General features: G+C 35.8%; 1 protein-coding gene across 15 annotated transcripts in view; it reads left to right on the top strand.

Annotated features, from left to right (window-relative positions):
• The window catches only part of VWA3B (von Willebrand factor A domain containing 3B), an 81,180-nt gene that overhangs the window by 32,768 nt on the left and 27,488 nt on the right, over positions 1 to 20,924 (top strand). For 13 of the 15 annotated variants that reach the window (XR_013945216.1, XR_013945217.1, XM_080577004.1 and 10 more), the window contains 9 exons: positions 2,117 to 2,215; positions 3,914 to 4,096; positions 5,409 to 5,536; positions 7,024 to 7,211; positions 8,398 to 8,535; positions 9,631 to 9,670; positions 9,785 to 9,941; positions 14,491 to 14,606; positions 19,059 to 19,109. Coding sequence is in view for 13 of the 15 variants with exons in the window: in XM_080577004.1 (XP_080433130.1) it covers positions 2,117 to 2,215; positions 3,914 to 4,096; positions 5,409 to 5,536; positions 7,024 to 7,211; positions 8,398 to 8,535; positions 9,631 to 9,670; positions 9,785 to 9,941; positions 14,491 to 14,606; positions 19,059 to 19,109 (1,100 nt within the window). In the remaining 2 variants the exon portion in view is untranslated. The remainder of the gene's footprint in view (positions 1 to 2,116; positions 2,216 to 3,913; positions 4,097 to 5,408; positions 5,537 to 7,023; positions 7,212 to 8,397; positions 8,536 to 9,630; positions 9,671 to 9,784; positions 9,942 to 14,490; positions 14,607 to 19,058; positions 19,110 to 20,924) is intronic. The other 2 variants (XM_080576999.1, XM_080577000.1) reach the window with 2 other exon arrangements.

The following is a 20,924-nucleotide window of genomic DNA, read 5'->3' as shown; positions in this document are numbered from 1 at the left end:
ATAGCTGAGGTTAGTAAACTTAATTTTACTGCCTTCCTTCAGACTTAAAAAATTGGATCTGTTTAAGCCATATGACATGGTACAGCATCATGCATGTTTCCTAATACTTTGAACTAGTATAATTTGATGCCATCTTGTATATGCATTCTGGAATGGGCTTTTTTATCACTATTAACTGAATTTTTGAATTGTTGATAATAAATTTCCTTTTAAATGTTCAGATCTAGATATCTGAAAATATCTAGGGTGTCTGACATCTGCTGCTGACCTTTTAGTCTATATAAAGCAGCACAGGCTTTAAAGAGATCAGAAAGCTGGCTTGACAGTGAAGCTGAATTGAACAGAAGATCACCATGGAATATTAATCAGAGTAGATCCTTTGATCTTGTTTTATACACTTTGGTCCCAGGATGCTGAATTAGGGAACAGAGCTATAAACACGAACTAACTGTTCCTTAAAAAACCTTTTGAGGTAATCATATTTAAATTTGAAGGGTGATTATGCCACGTAAATGAAGCGTGTCAACTTTTTTAAAACAATGATAAAGACTGCTTTTATAACAGTAGCTATTAAGAAATCTAACAGTTTTTATCATAAGGTAGTCTTTTCTCTCACATCATCAGCATCCACAGTATTTTCCCATGATACAGCAGAAGCTGTTTTTTTCAAATCAGATCAAAGCCATGTAACATTATTGAAAAGAGCCAAGATGAGCAATTTACACATAATTACAGGTGATGCGTGACTTGAACTTTATAATGCTTACTAAAATATTGGGAATAATAGATACATTTGACACAAAGCAACTGGCTCAGACTGATTATTTTGCATAAGTAGGTACTGTTAAGAGATTTTTGTGGATTAGTAAATAGGATTATGAAGCATCTGAACTGTTGTGTAGCCTGGCACATACCGTGTTACATAGCCATACAGTGTCACTCCCAGAGTGTACCTCCTATTCCATTTCACCTGCTTTACCTTCTCTACCCATTCTAGTGAAACTTTCGTGGAGGGATAGACTGGGAATAGTTTTAACACAATTAATGGGACTGAAGGAATAATGTTATATCTTAATGTATTTTTGCATGTATGAGTTGATGTTAGTGATTTATATTTATCTTATGTAATGTATTAAACATGTGGATCCTGAGTCTCTTCTTAAACCACTACAATCCCTGCTGCCATCAAGAGAGGTAGTTAGGCATTATGCTAAAATGGAGTTGTATATTTTCAGGGGTATTACTTGGACCCCATTAAAAGAATGACTTGATGAAACAGTTTTGCACACTGGTAAAACCTTACTTTTCCCTTAAATATTGAAGTTTTTGTAGCTTTCTTGAAATGTTTGAAAAGTGGAAACCTGAAGATGTAAATTGTAGGCTTTTTTTTTTGTGGTTCCTGTAAGATGTGAAATGCATTTTAGTCATTTTAGTCAATTTAGAGTTGCATTTAGTCTAAAAAGAAAAAAAGATTATGAACACTACATAAGTGAATGGCACAAGTTACTCAAATATGTTTTTTTAGGGGCCACAGTATTGTTTTATTATGTATTTTTTTGTTGTTATAGCCAACTTTTCTGCTAAAAAACAAATGATACTTAGATTGATGGGCTGAGAGAGTAACTGGGAAATAGTCTGGGAAAAAATTGTTCAGAAAACCAGGAAGTCCTTTACCTATTTTTGAGAAACTCATTTGTGGAGCTTTTGAATCATTTGATTAAGTAAAATATGTATTTCAAGGGAGTGCAATGAGTTGATATTCAGGAGCAGTAGCAGGAAAATGTAATAGAATTTATCTTTTATCTTACTTCTTTCTCTCTCTTTACAGTTTTTTAGTGATTGCAGTCCCTTCTACAGCTCATATTTCTGTTGCTCAGCATTTTGTTTATGTGCGTTTGCATAAGTACTGAATACCAATTTGGTACCAATTCACACTACTTTGACACTTGCTTTGATTTTTCTAGCCATTTGACATAAGTATTTTCAACATATCATTACTCATTTTGGTTCTGTAATACCCCTTGAATCAGTACACTCTCATTATGAATTTAAGAACACAGACAAAGAACTAGTAGTATTTATAACTGTTTCTTTGTCTATTTTTTTGGTATCTTAGGTTGGAAGTTCCACAAATACACTCAGAGCTCTCCAGATTGCTCTTGCTGATGCTGACACACAGGCTATTTATCTCTTGACTGACGGGAGACCTGACCAGGTATTTCTGAAATAAGAAAACAGAAACTGCAGTAGTGTCAGTCAGAAGGCTGAAGCAAATTGTATGAGATATCTTCAGAGCAGAGTTTCTTGGAGGTTGTCGTAAAATTTAAAAAATTGTATTTGAGATATGTGCTGTTTGAGAAAGGCTTTGATTAGAACTCTTCTCCCACAGTCCATTCTTTGATGCATGAAAACACATGACATTTCTAACTAGTTGTTTTAAGAATCTGTTAATTGATGAAACATGAAAGATGTATCTTGGTATCTAAGCTTAGGATTTGTATTAAAACTTGTTCCTAATGTAGTACAAATCTCTCTCATGAAATAAATAAAAAAAAAGATGATCACTGAATATGGTTGGATTTAAATATTAAAACTACCTGGCATGCAGTGAGTGTCATTTTAAAAATATTTTTTTTACTCATGAAAATTTAACTTTGTTTAAATGGCAGATATGAGGCAAAATCCTGACTTTACTTAGGTAAACAGCTGGGATGCAAGGCACATAAAATTAATTACTGAGCAGCACATTGCAGAAATAATACCATGATAAAGAAGAAAAATGTTAAAAGCTCACTTTGCTTTTTGTTTTGCTTTTCTTGATGATAGGAGTGTGGCCTAGGAGGAAGAAGAGTGGATTTATATGCTTCAAAGTGATTTGAATATCAAAATATAAACTTGATTTAAATTAGCATATGATACTTTGACTTACATATTTTAATTTTGTTTTTATTTTTGGTTTTAATCTTTGATCTTTTCTAAAGGCAAGTTGATTGTTATTATTATTATTAAAATTTATCAGTTTACAACTGCATAAAATCTTTGTATTGTTGGGCACTTTTGCAAGCTAGCAGCATACATTCATGTTTTATTAAAGATTACTTTGGCTTAATGTACACTTAGATTCCTCATTTCAATATTTTTATTGTCAGCAATTAATGAATATGTTTTTTTTAACCTATTTAATAATCGCTTTTATGACATATACTTTTTTTTTAGAGGGAAAGTGCAAAATGATCGAGATTTCATTCATTTTTAAAGTTCAACAAATAGATATATTGAAAATAGCAGGAAAAGGCTAAGTTTTTCAAGATATATGACAGCTTTTTGAACAACTAGAGTATTACCAGAATTTAGAGAACTGAGTCAATAATTTCGTGTTTGAAAGATCACCAGATACAGAACATTTATAGACATGGCAGATATACTTTCTCATCTGAGTTTTATATCTTTATTGGAAGAGGATTGCTACGTTTCCTCTTTTCTCAGCCTTTTTTTTGTTTTCTGGTGTTGAAACAACTTGTCGTTGAACTAAGTTGGCTTAATAAAATTATCAACAGATTTTATCCAGTTATATACATTCAGTGATACTAAACACCAATTAATTAGTTTCATTTCCTTTACTTGAATAATTTACTTTAGAACTTCAGAAACAGGTTGTACTGATTATAATTTAAATTTTATTTTATGAGAGTGTCCTGTGCTTTAATGCATTACTTGTGTTTCAAATTCAGTTTTAAATGAGCTTATTTTGTATAATTATGAAATAATATATATAAAATGCATGCTTCTAACTGATCTATATCTATCTGTCTCTAAGCAACAGAATGGCTAATTGCATTATTACAAATTCTCCTTGTTTTGATATGTATATTTTTAGATTCCACAAGTTTCATATAACTTTTTTGTTTTTCAGCCCCCTCAAATAATTTTGGCTCAAGTACAGCTTCATTGTAAAATTCCCATTCATACTGTATCCTTCAACTGTGATGATATAGAAGCTAATAAATTTTTGAATGAACTATCTACTGAGACAGGGGGACGTTTTCATTATTACAATATTTACTCAACTGACCCTGATGGTGCAAAGTCTATTATTGTGAGTATTTTAAAATACATAGGTTCGATTCTTCCTGCTATTGAAGGAACCATGAGACTGACATTATTACAATTTTACAGTACAATAGATGTTTAGAAAAGAGTGTTAATCCTGGTAAGATTTGAACTGATGTGAAAGTAATGAGTGTGCCATTTTTGTTTATGAAATTTTGTTAGATCACAACAACAAAACCCCCACAAATATAATGCAGATTACATTTGTAATGCTGCTGTTGCTAAAACAAAACAAAAATGCCAAAGACCAAAACCAAAAAACAAAACAACAACAACAAACAAACAAGCAAAAAATATATAGACAAAATTCATCTCTGGAAGAAGCACATGATCTCTGTTGTCACAAAAACAAATTACTGTTGAAAATGAAACTGTGTTTTGTATCCTCCTAATGAATAAGAAAAATGCAGGGCTGAATTTTGCTGAAAGTTTGCTTTACAATAGCCACTGGGGAGAGACCTATAATGAGTAAAATTACTAAGATAGCAGTGACCTATCAAGTGTAACTAATGAGCTCAATCTAACAATTCCCGCTAGGAAATTTCTGAATGGACTAACAGAAATACCCATTTAAAGCATATTCTTTTTATAACTAAAGTTAACACTCAGTTAATTAGTTCCACAAATTTTAGAAATGGTGGTAGTGGAACCATGAGAACAACCAAGAACAAGACAGTAGCAGGCACTTTAGAACTTTGCAGAAGAAGGAAGAAGGAAGATGTGAAAATACTCCAACTCTTGGAAGATATTGGAGAGTGTACTGGCCAATTTAGGTGATGCTGCTGATGTGGAGTATTCACATACTCTGCACATGTTGGAAAGATGAGGGTCTAGAGTCCGTGTTGTCCACGTCCAGCCTTTTGACCCTGTGAGAGTTGTACGGGGATCACCTTTGGAATTTCCTCCTGTTTCCCCCTGCAGTCCAAATTATTCCTGGTCAGTTCACTTCCAACATTTACTTGAAGACTACGGTTCTTCACATTTTTCAGGGACAGGATGTGATAGAGTTGTGATCTGTAGAGTGATAGAATGACACTTTTTGTAATATACATATCTTGCATTTTTATCCTTTTTTTTTTCTTTTCTATAAATTCATTTATACGTACAGAAAGTGGGCAAAACAAACCGTGGTTTAGGAAATGGGAAGACTACCTGAAAAAATATACAAAATTATGCAGCTGTCCTAACTGAGTCATTATTCAAAATTATTATCAGAGCTTGCGTAGTTTCAGTTCAGTTCAGAAATGAAACATGCTTAGGAGTAATTGTATTAAAGCATCTGATTTTCTCTTTGATAGAGTGAAGACATACATCTTTTAAAACGAGAGATTGAACAGGGAGAAAAAGACCTAGAGAAAGTGAAGACCTTTCATGCTGAATGTCTGATGATGGATTGTTATAAAGAAGAAAATGATTCAGAGAATTGGTATGTCTTCATACTGCTATTAGGCCAATAACAGATAGGAGCTATCTGTTATGTTTCTTCTTTTTCATTGTCTTGCATTTTTGTTCTCTGACACTCTCCTCTTTTAAAAAGAAAGATTGATTTTTTAAAGAAACAGTTACATTAATGGAAAAGAAAAGCCCGGAAAAATATACTAATAACTGTGATGCCTGAAACTGGAACAAAGTGATAGGTAGTTTCAAATTATTTGGAATAATTAAAGCAAAGAGGTGAAAATATTTTACTCTCTCTAGCACATGGCAAAGTTGTTCCCTCTGTCCTAGGAAATTCAATAAAAATGATTGTCCTATTGGTAGAGTTGGCTTAGTACTACATGACTAGATTACCACTCATTGGAATATGCTGACTGAAACATAAATTGCTTAGGAATGTGTTTGTTTAAAAGACGGTTTGGTTGGCAAACACCTTGGATGAAAGTCAGCTTATTCTGTCCACATTTTTGATCTTACATTGCATGTCTGTATGTTCATGCCATATTTATCTCTGGTTTTTATCAAGAGATAAGTAATCTCATTAAAAGTAGTTCCATGTTCAGCATCAGTTGAAAAGCTCGTTGAAAGTGTCACAGTGCCAAGCACGACAGTTCAAACAGAGGTTCTTCCACAGCATAGTGGAGGCAGACACCTGGGCCATTGTGGAAAAGTTTGCAGCATGGCTGATTATGCTGAGTTTCTGCCTGAGGAGCAAAGACAGACCTGGATTCAAACATTAAGTTAGTTGTATAGGAGCACAGCGTTAGTAAAAAGGAGGGAATAGCTTGCCTGGTGCCTCATTTATCTGTGCAGTAATAGTACAAAGACAAAAAGTACCTTGAAAGTATTCAGCTTTTTAAGACAGGAATCTCTTAAAAACAGTAAGTTAAAATAAATGTGGTTAAGTAAATCAAAAGTGGAGTGTCCTGTGGAATGATTTAGTATGTATAGAAGATGAGGTAGTCTGTTCCGTATAAAAATGTAGATGTTTATTTCAGAATTTATGTACTTTATTTTTCACTACTGTATTGAAAAATATTTATATATTTATTTTTCACTACTGTAGTGAAAAATAAAGTACATAAATAAATAAATAAATATATATATATGTCAGCTACTTTCATTTCTGTTAGTAGGTCTGTTCTTTCCCCACAGAATTCAAAGTGGCTATTAGAGATCATTCTGATGTCTGACTAAAAATATATGTGAGGGTGTTGCCTTAGGAGTAATAAACATTTTTTAAAATGCACTAAAGAATTACTTTTAAATTGTTCAAAAAGCTAACAATAGTTTAACCTCCTTTGAGCTCCCCTTTGAAATGCAGACTAGGACAACAAAGAAAATATTTTGCACTGTTGGAAACATTTGAAATGTCTATTTGTTTTTTTTGTAGACTTCAACTTAGAATTTTTTAAAACAGTGATATCATATGCTTGAAGGTATTTACTGTTGTTTCTTCTCGTTGTCACTTACAAGCAGTAATCAAAAGCAGACACATACTGTGTCTTCTGTAAATGAACACGTTGAAGAGTTCAACACCACCCTTAGCAGTAGGCCATGTTGTGCTTCACAAGAGCCAGCACTGAGTCCACTTCGATGTATGGTAAATGCCTGGCAAACCACTGGTGACAGTCCAGCCCGAAGGAAGAAAGCATTATTTGCAGGTATGACTAAAATGAACTGTAGTTTTTATTAGAATTTATTCACTAACTTGAAAACATTCTGTTAACAATAGAAGAAAGCATCCCTTGTAGGAAAAAATGGAGCCTTTGATGAAGCTTTAAATAACAATCTTTCTGAAATTCTAATTGTTGTCATTTTCACTTTTTACCCATCTTACTCACTTGACTCAAATGAAAAGACAAATGTCTGCTCATTTATGTTTCATCACATTCCCTGCAATGAAAGATTAAACCATTTTGACAAAACATTATAAAACCTCTGTAAGCAGTTTTTTAACAGTAGATATTAAACCCTTATTTCTTTTTATTCTAAATAAGTACATTGTTGGTGAGACTGAAGAGCTGATCTATGTTTCACTAGTTAACAACATTACTTACAGTAATTTCTCTTTACTACACTTACAGTACTATTCCTCTTTGAAATATTCTTTCTATGCAGTCTGAAACTAAGATTTCCTGGTTGATGTGAAAAAGTCTTCATCCTTGGGAAAGCACGAAGTACAAACTAGTGCTGAAGTAATTTTGTATTTGTGGTCTTGTGTAGGCAGTTCTTTAAAAATTGGGACTGGATACCAATGAGGAACTCAAAAATCCCAGGCATTAATCTTTCTTCCTTTCTTTCTTTCTTTCTTTCTTTTCTTTCTTTTCTTTCTTTCTTTCTTTCTTTCTTTCTTTCTTTCTTTCTTTCTTTCTTTCTTTCTTTCTTTCTTTCTTTCTTTCTTTCTTTCTTTCTTTCTTTCTTTCTCTCTTCTCTCTTTCTCTCTTTCTCTCTTTCTCTCTTTCTTTCTCTCTTTCTCTCTTTCTCTCTTTCTCTCTTTCTCTCTTTCTCTCTCTCTTTCTCTCTTTCTTTCTCTCTTTCTCTCTTTCTCTCTTTCTTTCTCTCTCTCTCTTTCTCTCTTTCTCTCTCTTTCTCTCTCTCTTCTCTCTCTCTCTCTTTCTCTCTCTCTTTCTCTCTCTCTTCTCTCTCTTTCTCTCTCTCTTTCTCTCTTTCTCTCTCTTTCTTTCTTTCTTTCTTTCTTCTTTCTTTTTCTTTCTTCTTTCTTTTTCTTCCTTCCTTCCTTCCTTCCTTCCTTCCTTCCTTCCTTCCTTCCTTCCTTCCTTCCTTCCTTCCTTCCTTCCTTCCTTCCTTCCTTCCTTCCTTCCTTCCTTTCCATTTCAACACCTACAGAGCAAACAAAAACAAGTCTGCTGCGAATCCTGAGCCATAGTGTGAAATCAAGGGAAGAAAGCCCAGAGGAAAGAATATCTCCTGAAAAGAAGAGTTTTTCTCTCAGAAAGAGTGTGAAATGCACAGCTGTTTTCAAAGGCAAGTTAACACAACAGGAAGCCCTGGGTGGGGTAGCTGATAACATTTCTCTTTATATGTTTGGAACTAATAGTTCAAAATAGGCAAAACCATGTAGACGCACAGTTGAAAGGTCCAGAGCTCAGCAGAGATGCATAGAGCTGGACAAGCAAGAGGGTGTTGAAACAAGGTATTCAAAATTTACAACTGCTACCAGACTTCTAAACTAGCTTACAGCAGCTTAGTTATGTCCACAGTATGTGTAAGCTGTGATGCCGATATATGTTAGACTGCTGAAAGGAAGTTACTTTTTATCAGTGGGGTAAATACTTTTCGAGAGTCTCTTGTCATGATGCAGTAATATATTGTCGTTTTGATGTAGTAACTCTTAGTTATGTGCAATGTTGAGGCTAAAGCTGACAGCGGTGACAGTGTGGTACCAATATGAAAGGAGGTTGCACTTTATTTATATGCTCTGGGAAGGATGATTGTGTATAGGCAAAAGTATTTCCAGTAGGGCTTGTATATATGTCCAGATAGTTTTCATTTCTCACAGTGATTCAGGCAGCTCTATATGATAGGTCCTGTAAGTTCTTCTAAAACCTCACCATTAATACTTCAAGATGTTGGACTTTTTAGATTTCAGTGTCTTATTTTTAGTTCTTCAGATACATTTTATATAGATTTTCATGGCAGTATACCTTAAATTATCTACTGCTGATCATTTCTTTATTGATAGTACTTGGTACTGCATCTTGAATTGGGGAATAAACTGGTTAATCTTTATTTTGGGTTATAGGAATAAATAAGCACAAAATTCAAAGTATTTTTTAAAATAAATTATTCACCATCTACTTTATAAATTTGCTAATTAGTTAATTAGGACTCATGAGACATACAGTAATACTGTTACCATTGATCAAGCACCAACAAACACAGGAAACATTATTCTTGTTGATTGATTTAGCAAATGAAATGAATGCTATTTTGTAGTCCTTGTGACACTACTAGTAGGCACAAATAAGAAAATTATGCTATTCCTATGTCAGTGTATGTATGTATGCTTTTGTATGCACAAAAACTATAACGTAATGAAATGCAAATGTTTTGTCTCAGATCTGAAAATGCAGAAAACTGTGGAAAGGACATCTACAAGGTATGTGAGTGCATCTAAAGGCACATCACACAAAATTTAGTTTATATTTTTCTTTAGTCTTTTGAAACTTCTCAAATGCATTTCTACCTTCATCTTACAGTCTCTTGTTTCTAGTTCTCTAGATACCTCTTCAGCTTTTTGGTTAAGGACTCATGGCCTCGTTGCTAGGCGACTCACCATCATGGATGCCTTAGCTCCTACAGCTGTCCCTCATGGTACTAAATACATCCCAGTTCTGGACAAGCATGTAGTTTCTAAAGTATTTGATGAGGTAAAGCTTTTATGCTTTTTCAAAGGACCTTTGTACTGTTTCCAAAAGGATTTTTTTACTCATTTCCTTAAATTTAATAACTGTATTGTCTAGTGTTCATGGTAGATGGCTGATGTGCACTAAATGTATAGTGTGTATCTAATAATGTTCATTCATCCATCAGTAAGAAGATAAAACTGATAGTTAATAGTATTTCTTGCAGACATAAGTTTTACAGCTGTATATTTTTCTTTCACAGTTACCAGTTGATGGCAGTGTGCAGCCATCAGGTGTTCAGCAATTTCTTGAGGGTCATAGTCACTTCTCATTCATATTAATTCACTGGACTACTGTGTTTTAAGTCCATAAAGTCATTCGGAAAAATGTGCAGGTGCACAGTTTGTAGGTTGATGCATTCTCAGGTTTTACAAGTGTACTCTAAAGACTTTTTTAAAAGGATTGGTATTCAGTAGTTAAAATCTAATTTTCATAGGTGTAAAGGATTGTGAGATTCTGGAGGTGCAAAATTTATGATGAATCATGTGTCTTAAAATTGCAATTGCCATTCCCTTTAAAGGAAATTCATTTTTTGACAAGTTTCTCTAAATTAATTCCTCTTATGAATCCTATGGAAGTCCTATAAATATGTTGCATATTATTTTAAGTAATAAAAGCCGCTTCTTTGAACAATGTACAAATAAAAAGCTAAACAGCATCTATTTAAATAACAATGAGTAAGAAAGGTGTTTTGGAATAGCCTGTGATATACAATCAAATAAAATGTTTATAACATACACATACGTATACTTTAAAATTTTCATGTTTATATTTTGAATTCAGGAATGCGTTTTGTAACAACATGCAGATTGTGGAAGCAAACCCATATCCTCTATTTTAGTAAAACTAAGTCAAAACCAAGTTCTTTGGGTATTTTTTCTTTAAGTAAGAGGTTTTTTTTTTTTTGGTATACAATTAAAAAGATGGATTTTGTATCAGAAACTCAAAAATACACATTTTCATATTTCAGACACAGATTTTTTCCCCCAAAATACTGGATATTCAGTAACTAAAAAACTGTACAAAACAATCTACTGTAAGTGAAATGCCAAACAAAAAGACAATGTGGCTTTCAGATATCTCTTATGACCTATTTCTGAGAAGTCACATCTTTTTCCATCTTCTTCTGAATACAGCTGCTAAGTAGAGCTCTTTCCTCCACCTTTTTGAATGAATACTCCTTTGAATCATTTCCAAGATAATCCTGAGCTGCATTTGAACTGCTTTTTGCAAAAACTCTAGTCTGTATAACCTAATGGTCTTTAAAAATATTTCAAAGCTGTGATTCAGCAAATAGAATAATAGAATGGAAGGTTGGAAGGGACCCTAAAGACCACCTAATTCTAACCCGCCTGCCATGGGCAGAGACATCTTCCCCTATATCAGGTTGCTTGAAGCCCCATCTAACCTGGCCTAAACACTTCCAGGGATGGGGCATCCAAAACTACTCTGGACAGCTACACTAGGGTACTACACTACTACCCTAGTAGTACAAGCAGAGGTATTTTTTAAATGGCAGTTCATGGGAGCTTATGCTAGCCTCGTTCAGGGTTGAATTAAGTTCAGTGTTACTGTACAGAATCTGGACAGTTAAGTATGGGCTTTCTTTAGATTCAAGCATAGAAATACAAAAAATAGATCATTTTTACCACTTTTGTACCTGATAATCCCCATTAATTGCATAGAAACACTCAATTTCTTGGATGGTGGAGGATTATTGTTCTGTGTGTAGAGGTATGGATTTTTCTGGATCTGAAGCAGTACACAGGAGAAAAAGAAGGTTTGGGGTTGCCAACAAGGTGGAACCAGTACAGCTCATGAGATATGGAAAAGCAAAAAATAGGTTCTGAGATTAGCTAAAGAGCTTAAACAGGAGACATTAACAGATTGATGAAGAATCACAGAATCACAAAATGGTTTAGGAAGGGACCTCTGGAAGGGATCTGGTCTGGACCACGAATTATCTTGATTATTCTGGTACTTTTCGAAAACTTCACTGAGGGTAATAAACTTACAGACATTTTTGCATTCTTTCTTATCTAATTTGTCTTGGTGTGGAATGCAGACATCCTTGACTGCTTTTCTGGGGATGGTATAAGTTTTATTTTCAGCCTTTGCTAGCAGTGATGATGGACTAAGTGTGAGCAGTTTTCTCACCTTGGAGATGAAGCAAGCAAAAGGTTTCTATGACAACAGTTCACTAACAAGAGGCTGACCTCCTTTCCCAATTTTATGTGACCTTTCCGTTTCACCTGAATTATTTCACAGAAATTAATTCATTAAAATATCCGTCAGATTCATATCCAGGAAAAAATCTATCTGGGAGCTTATCTGAATTATATTATGGTAGTTCTGGAGCAAACCTTCCCTATAGAACCATCTGTGTATCTATTGCAAAATGAGGCATCATCATACAGCTTTGCAAGTCATGTTTTGTTGACTCAATTCTTTACTCAGGAGAGTCAAGTTCAGATTTAGCCAGGCCAAGATAACTTGTTCAGTTGAAAGTAAGAAATGTTTTTGTAGGGTTATTATGCTTTAGTTTTGTCTCTAAAATGTTGAAATTTTGGTTTTGAAATAAAAGCCATTTTGAAACAAGTGATTTCTTTTGATATGAAAGTTTAAGTATTTAATTTAGAAAATGACAAAACATTTTGGCACTAAAAAGCCTTCCTTGTCATTTCTTTCAGCTGAATCTGTGAAATTTTAGTTGACTTCATGAGCAGTTTCCATTGCTCTGAAAGTACGCATAATATTTCAAGTTTACTACTTGCTAAGAACACATTCTGTTCTGGTTTTATTCTGCAGTACTGTAATAATGTGTTTATGCTTGTCTGTCCTTCACAATCTATTTAGAGTGTTTTCCAAACTGTATTAAATATTCATTTTTCATGTGATGCTGTTTGTACTTGAATTTGCTCTGGGAATTTGTAAGGGATATGAGAGAAGGCTTCCACATGATGACCCCCTACTGAACTTTTATAAACTTCTTTGGAGTAACACAGCAGACAACAACCATGGCAGCATAGGGCTGGATGAGGGGTGGTCTTAGTTCCCTGCCTTCCAGCTTTCAAACTTCACCTAGAAATGACAGCCAGATTGTATGGCTCACGGTTGTGAGCAGCGATTTGCTTCATCCGTCTCTGGTAAGGTACTTCACTGACATGTTCCCATTAACCTTAGCTTCTAAATGATCTTAAAATTAATCCAGTATGAAGAGCTTTGATGTGGTCTGGCACTGAAGTAACAGAGATTTGTAAATCAGAGAGAAGATGTCTTCAGAAAGAGAGGTTTGCCACTTGACAGCCAGCTGCAGATAGGGAATACAAAGTCACATCATTGCTCCTGAAAAAATGATCCTACAGCAGTAATTTGGAATCTAGCTAGGTTGTGATGATTCAAACACACATATAGGTATACAAAATCACTGAAAAGTGTTCTCAAATATAGAAGTCTTGTTATTGCTTTATTTTCTGATTGCTTGCATTATCCTTCTGAACAGTGATTTTATTTTTGTTTAACTTGAACCTCATCCATCCTTTTGTCATTACATCCTGATCTCAGACAGGCACGTGGAGAAGCTTCTGATTCAACCATATGTGTTAAAAACAGTTCTGGGGAGAGTATCATTCTCTGATTTCTCCATTTTTTCCTTGTATTTTTTCTCTTTATAATCATCATAATGGCATTGATAAATAAATAGCTTTTCTTATAGGAACCGCTGAGTAATTTAAAAGGCTGAAGGATGGTGGGACTTTGGACTGAGAGATGGGAAGGCGTCTTTCCTCCTGTCTGTCATCCTTTTCCACACTTTTCTCTGCTTTTTTAAGATGTACTACTAAGTGTGTGAGTTGCTATTTTGTAATGAATTTGGCTTACAAGGATGCCAAGTTGTGAACTTTGAAAGGTATGGAGGTTTCTGATTATGATCTCCCTGGTCAGGTTCCTAATCCTTATTGTGATCAATTAAGACTAGTTGCAGTGACCGATATCCACCTTGTTCACTCTTTGGTGATCAGTGTGGTAGCCAAAAATCTCTCATGCTTTGGTCCTCTAATTCCTTAGAAAATACGGTCCTCCAGAATAAGAGTATTAAATACACTTAAATAAGTAACTGCCATATCTGTCTGCTGAATTATATGATGAGGGTTGTTTTAAAGCAGTAGAATCTGGAATATGCTTTTGTCCCTTCTTTCATTATTAGAGTGAGTTTTTTTGAGAGTACTGGTTCAGTTAAAAATAACTGGTAGTTAATAACCTTGATTTGCCTTGTCTTACAATAATTGATTTGCAACTTTCTGTGTAAAGCGATTATATCGTTTCACAAGATGTCTGTCATTAACTGCTGTTCAGTGGCCATTTCTTTGAGGTGCTTACAGCTTTGTTTCTGCAGCCTTTCCATGTTCCTTCTGTCTGTTCTGATCCTTGTACATAGACTCATTGACATTCTTTTATTGTGACAGAGGAAAGGTCGTATGATAAATAACATCTTTGTTTTTTTATTGTGTCATAGATTTTACCATTGGCCCATTTTAGCAACAAGAAGGGGATCACACTAATTAATCCTCAGGCAGTGAATCTTGATGCCTATAAAGAGAAGCTGGAAAAAGCAATTAAATCCTATGAAAGGCAAGTCTACTCATCAGAATTGTATCATATTTACAGTCTAATTTCAGATTTTTCTTATGTAGTGGATACTTGCATGCATATTCTTTGGTTGATGCTGGAAATTCCATACATTGGCAAACTTTAATCAACCATTAACCTATAGGAGAAATGTTTATTTACTTCACACAAAAGGCATAACAATAATAACAATAATAATAATAATAATAATAATATAGACAAGGAGATAATAAATAATAAGTTGTTCGTATTTTATTTGGTCAGTGACTTTTTTTTTACTTCCGGGAGTAAACCTGAAAGCAATTTTTGCAGGTGAGGGAACACCTAAACATATAGTGGTGGCAAGACCTTAACCTACAATTAAGCTTATAAATCCAGAGACTGGCATTTATAAGTAGTGGCCTTCTTTCTGCTGCCAGCTGCCTAGCACCTAACTGTGGTTGCAAGAGTATAACTGAGGCTTGTATAAGATCATAGCATCATGGAATGGTTTGGGTTGAAAGGCACCTTAAAGATCATCCTGTTGCAATCCCTTGCCAGGGGCACCTTCCCCAAGACAAGGTTGCTCAAAGCCCCATCCATCCCGGCCTTGAACACTTCCAGGGATGGGGCATCCACAGCTTCTCTGGGCAACCTGTTCCAGGGCCTCACCATGCTCATAGTACATAATTTCTTTCTAATATTTAATTTAATTCTACCCTCTTTTAGTTTAAAACTCTTACTCCTTGTCATAGCATCATAGAATGGCTTGGGTTGGAAGGGACCTCAAAGGTCATCTAGTTCCAACCACCTTGCCATAGGCAGGGATGCTACCCAGTTGTCCTATCGCTACACTCTGAGGCCTTCTCCTGCTTTCCTGTGGGCCCCATTTAAGTACTGAAAAACCGCTATAAGGTCTCCCTGGAACCTTCCCTTCTCCAAGCTGAAGAACCCCAACTTTCTCAGCCTCTCTTTGTGGGAGAGGTACTCCAGCCTTCTGATGATACTCATGACCCTCCTATGGACCCACTCCAACAAGTCCATGTCCTTCTTGTGCTGGGGGCTCACAGAACTGAACTCAGTGTTCCAGGTGGGGTCTCACAAGAGCAGAATAGAAGGGGAGAATCACTTCCCTGGACCTGCTGGCCACGCTTCTTTTGATGCAGCCCAGGAAATGGTTGGTTTTATGGGCTGCAAGCACACATTGCCAGCTTATGTTGAGTTTTCATCCACCAGTACCCCCAGGTCCTCCTCAGGGCAGGTCTCAATCCGTTCTCCACCCAGCCCGTATTTGTGCTTGGGATTGCCCTGGCCCAGGTGCAGGACCTTGCACTTGGCCCTGGTGAACTTCATGAAGTTTGCGTGGGCTCACCTCTCAAGATACTGACCATTTAATTTTTTTTTTTTTGAAAAGGAAATATGTGTTGTGCTTATTAATTAAATGTTGCTAAGAGCACATCAGAAGTAAAAAGGGCAAGGACATTAGATCTCTAAGTTATATCTTAACCTTCATTTGACTTCGTGCAGTTTTTTTGATATAATGAAGTTATTTGGCTACTGATATCATTATGTAACTTTATAGGAGCTTTGACTAGAGCTATTTTAATAAATGAGATATCTTTTCAGGCTGTATTTTAATAACATTTGCAGATGTAATTATTTTATATGACAAAAAAACCCACTTGATGACAAGTGTTTAGTCTTTGTTATTTGATGAAATCTATTGAGATCCTTTAAGTTTTTCTTTTCTCTGCAGCAATATGATAATGTCAGTTCTTTTGTAAGCATGTAATAGCTCTCTTTTTCATTCCCATTTCCTATTGCTAAATATATATGTCTTTTGTGATAAAAATCAAGAATTATGATTTGAAAATGCTGCTTGCTATGTCTAATATCAGTGGAATTCAGTGAAGAAAAATCTGTTATTATTTTGTTATTGAGACAATGCTGTTATCATCAGGCTGATGAAGAACTTAGAGAAATCTGGATTTCACACTCATTTTGACAGGAAGAAGGGCAAGGGGTATATTTTTGACAGACTTCTGAAGAATTTTCAAGGTTTTCATTGCTGTGCAATTTATTTATTTATTGACTATAGGATCTGGATAGGCTGGAGCGATGGGCTGAGGTCAACTGTATGAAGTTCAACAAGGCCAAGTGCCGGGTCCTGCACCTGGGGCGCAACAACCCCAAGCAGCGCTACAGGCTGGGAGATGAGTGGCTGGAAAGCTGCCTGGCAGAGAAGGCCCTGGGAGTATTGGTTGATAGTCGGCTGAATATGAGCCAGCAGTGTGCTCAGGTGGCCAAGAAGGCCAGCAGCATCCTGGCCTGCATAAGAAGCAGTGTGGCCAGCAGGTCTAGGGAGGTGATTGTGCCCCTGTACTCGGCTCTGGTGAGGCCGCACCTCGAGTACTGTGTTCAGTTTTGGGCCCCTCGCTACAGGAAGGACATGGAGGTGCTCGAGCGAGTCCAGAGAAGGGCGACCAAGCTGGTAGGGGTCTGGAGAACAAGTCTTACGAGGAGCGGCTGAGGGAGCTGGGCTTGTTCAGCCTGGAGAAGAGGAGGCTCAGGGGAGACCTCATCGCTCTCTACAGTTACCTTAAAGGAGGCTGTAGAGAGGTGGGGGTTGGTCTGTTCTCCCACGTGCCTGGTGACAGGACGAGGGGGAATGGGCGAAAGTTGCGACAGGGGAGTTTTAGGTTGGATGTTAGGAAGTACTTCTTTACCGAAAGGGTTATTAAGCATTGGAACGGGCTGCCCAGGGAGGTGGTGGAGTCACCGTCCCTGGAGGTCTTTAAAAGACGTTTAGATGTAGAGCTTAGCGATATGGTTTAGTGGAGTACTTAGTGTTAGGTCGGAGGTTGGACTCGATGATCTTGAGGTCTCTTCCAACCTAGAAATCTGTGATACTGTGACTTCAATTTTGAGGGAAAGAAAAGATGTTTTCTGGTTAAACTTCGATGATCTTTTCCAGAGAAGCATTTTCACAGTGCTGTCCCATGTCTCCTTAACACTTTGGTGACTGATAATACAGTTATCTTTACCACCATACGAATGGGTAATGAATCAGGTATATTTACAACAGAAGATAATTAACAATGTAAAAAAGACTTCTCATTGCTTGTACTCTACATGTGAAACAACAAGCCAGTCAAATTTGTTTTGCTATAAATGCAACACTACTTTTCCAGTAATTGATTCTGCAAAGGCTGCAATTCAGCTTTGTGAATAGTGACTAGTCAGAAATTTATTCTGACATCTGTAGATGAGACAATATGTCAGAGCATTCAGTTTCAAGAGTGGAAGCAAGCATGACAATATCTTCCCCATATATAGTTTGACCTTAGCATCAAATTAAGAGGTGAAAAAGTGGTGAGGGCAGAAATTTCATACTCTGACAAAGAGAATAATGAAGGTGAAAAAGGCTGAGAGCTTCAAACTGTATACGATCTTGTATAGCCAGAGGCATTTACGAATGAGTTGGTTATGAATGTGCACATTTAGAAGTATGAAATAGTCAGTGGAGCATGCTGAGACTGCAAATTGTGAATGAACTAAGTAATTTACATTCCAAAAGTGCTTGGTTTTGGTTTCTAGTAGATAAAATTAATCAACAAGAAATTGATATGGAAAATCTGGTGTTAATGGCCTTTTTTAATACTCAACAGTAAAACTAGCATGGTTTTAAAAGTCTAATGGTTGCGATCTGAATTTTTACTAACAATGAATCTGTTCTTGCATTTCCAAAGGGAGTGCATTTTTCTATAATTACAGCAATTGGGATCATTGGTAGAGGTTTATTTCTGTAGTGTGAAATGAAGCAATTGAGTGATGGCTTAATTGTTTTAGAAGCTAATAGAGAAAACTGTGAGCTAGATGACCTAATATGAGTTTATGATTTATGTCTAAAAGCAAAAGCAGAAGGTTTAGTGGTGCTTTTAAAAGATTTCAGTGCTATATTGCTTTGGGAGTATCACTTCTGTTTTCCTGTCAGTAGTTTTTCTGTAGCCAGAGTTTAATTAATCAGAAACCATGATGGCACAATGGAGGGGTTATCTTAGCAGAAAAAAATAATTATCATTGCTGTCCATGTGTCATTAGGCTACAGTTTTCTGAAACTGTTTAATTGGAGGAACTTAACTGGCATTTAATCACTTCTGTTATTTGATTTATCATGCTGGTGCTGAATAGAACCATCCATACAAAATCTTGTCAGGAAACAGCAGTGATTGCCACTAATCCTTCGATGACCCTGAAATAGTCATGTTGCTACTTGATGGAAGATGCTGTTTTCCCATCTTCTCTTGCAGTTAATAATTTCATAGCTGAATGATAAGTACACAGTTTAACAATACAGTGCTCTTGGAATACAAATCAGTGCAGATATCGTAAGAAACTGTGTTTATTTGCTGTTTGGAGATCGTCAGATACAAAAGGAATTCCATTCCCTCAAAACTGCTTTGCTTTCTTTAATAGGCGCCTAAATCTAGTTGTCTGGAGAGCACTGTCTCAAGAGGAAAGAGACAAGTAAGCTATCACCGTTTTGTTTTCTAACTTACCTCTGAAAGACTGCTCATAAATGTGTGACATTTCTTTTTATCACTATTTCTTTAAACAACTTGTTTTGTTTTCAGATATTTCATGCCTGTACCTTGGCTTCAAAAATGTTTGTGTGATATGTAGTGATACTAAATTCTGGACCACCTTCTTGCAGTGTTGATTATTTTTAAAGGAAAGGACTTGCATTCCATTTGAACAGCAGTAGTCTATTCTTGATCAGTGTTGAGTGACAGTGTCTTGGGAGGGCAGCATGTCATTGCCTTTGGCAACATGTTAGATCTTCTCTCATCCAGTAAAGAGCACCTCAGTGGCTGGTTTTTAAATTATAATAAGCACCTTTACGGCTTGTGCTGTAACTATGTATCACAGTGAAAATTCACACTACTTTAACTGGGTTCTTTCTATATATTGATTTAGAAAACTAGAGACTAAATAAACAAGACTGGCATCAGTGAAGTTAGCATCTGTTTACTTCAAAGAATAATGTGAAAATCAAATAATCAAAACTGAATGGGTGGGAAATATTCTAAGCAGAAAAATAGGAATGAAAAAGAGAATGCTTCAGACTTCAGCTAATGAGCCAAATTACAGTGTTCTGTCATCAAAAAGGAGAACAGTTTTGGGCAAAAACCCATTCTGATGCAGAAAGGAAGTGAAGCCTATTAAACAAAAGAACAGTTTATAATTAAAAAGAGGGAATAGATGTTTGCTAATTCAGACAGTGAGGTATAAAGCGTAAAAAGTTGACAATGTGATGTCCAAAATATTTTATTGTGGGTGAGGTATGGCCAATCACATATATAAGGAAAAAAAGAAATCTAGCAATTGTACCGTCTGTTGCTAGAGGGGGCGTAGTAAGATTGTTAATGTTGGTGCGTAGAAGTTGAAATATTTGATCTGTTTCTCTTCTAAATCTGTAATTTGAATGATCATGTTCATGTATAACAAAAGGATGATGGCGTACTCTAAAAATCATTGGGAATCTGTAGGGAGAGGATAATGAAGTCTACTAATTTCGTCACACAACCCCTTAAAGAAGTGATTGAGAAGCTCTCTGATTCACTAGTGTTTACTAGAAGGTTATCTTAGATTACCAGGAAAATTCATATTTACTGGAGAAGTAATAATATTATGGTTGTGTTCAGAATAGTTGAGATATCCAGTTCAGGAGATAAGTTAGCTTAACATTGATTCTAGATGAACAAAGGATTCAGTTAATAGATAACAAAATCTAGGTACGTAACTATACCAGTCAGTATAATTTCATTACAAAACAGTTCCTAGAGGTGTAGAGAGATGAAGTGACAAAGAGTAGGACAACGCAGTAGGCATCACTGTGGTTGTATGTGTTGGTAAGACAGACACTTAAATACTCTCTCCATGTCTAGGTTTCACATTTTTATATGTTGGCAAAGCTGTAGAGAAGGGGTACAGGAATGACTTGAATATGAAAAAGAAGTACCTTACTTCCAATTAGAGATTTAAAGAATTCTACCTGTGCTGGGTTTTGGGGGTTTAGTTTGTTAGTTTTTTATCAAAATGACTGTATGTTACTCAGCTTTCCATGTATAGGTACTTTCAGAGTGCAGGTTCAACATGGCTCTTCAGTGTAGTGGACACTGACATAATCCAAACCCTGGGCGGAAGCAAACTCCTGATCATTGAGAAAAAACTGAACAGAGCAGGACTGAGAGGAATAAGCAGCAGCAGATTCTCTCTCTTTTGATGTAATCATGACATCCACATGATCCATCCTGGTCTCCAAATTAGAGAGATATGGAT

This window comes from Anser brachyrhynchus (assembly GCF_964034855.1).
Source record: "Anser brachyrhynchus genome assembly, chromosome: 1".
NCBI classification, from domain to species: Eukaryota; Metazoa; Chordata; class Aves; order Anseriformes; family Anatidae; genus Anser; species Anser brachyrhynchus.
Note: the sequence above shows the minus strand (reverse complement) of the source record. Positions and strands in the feature narration are given on the sequence as shown.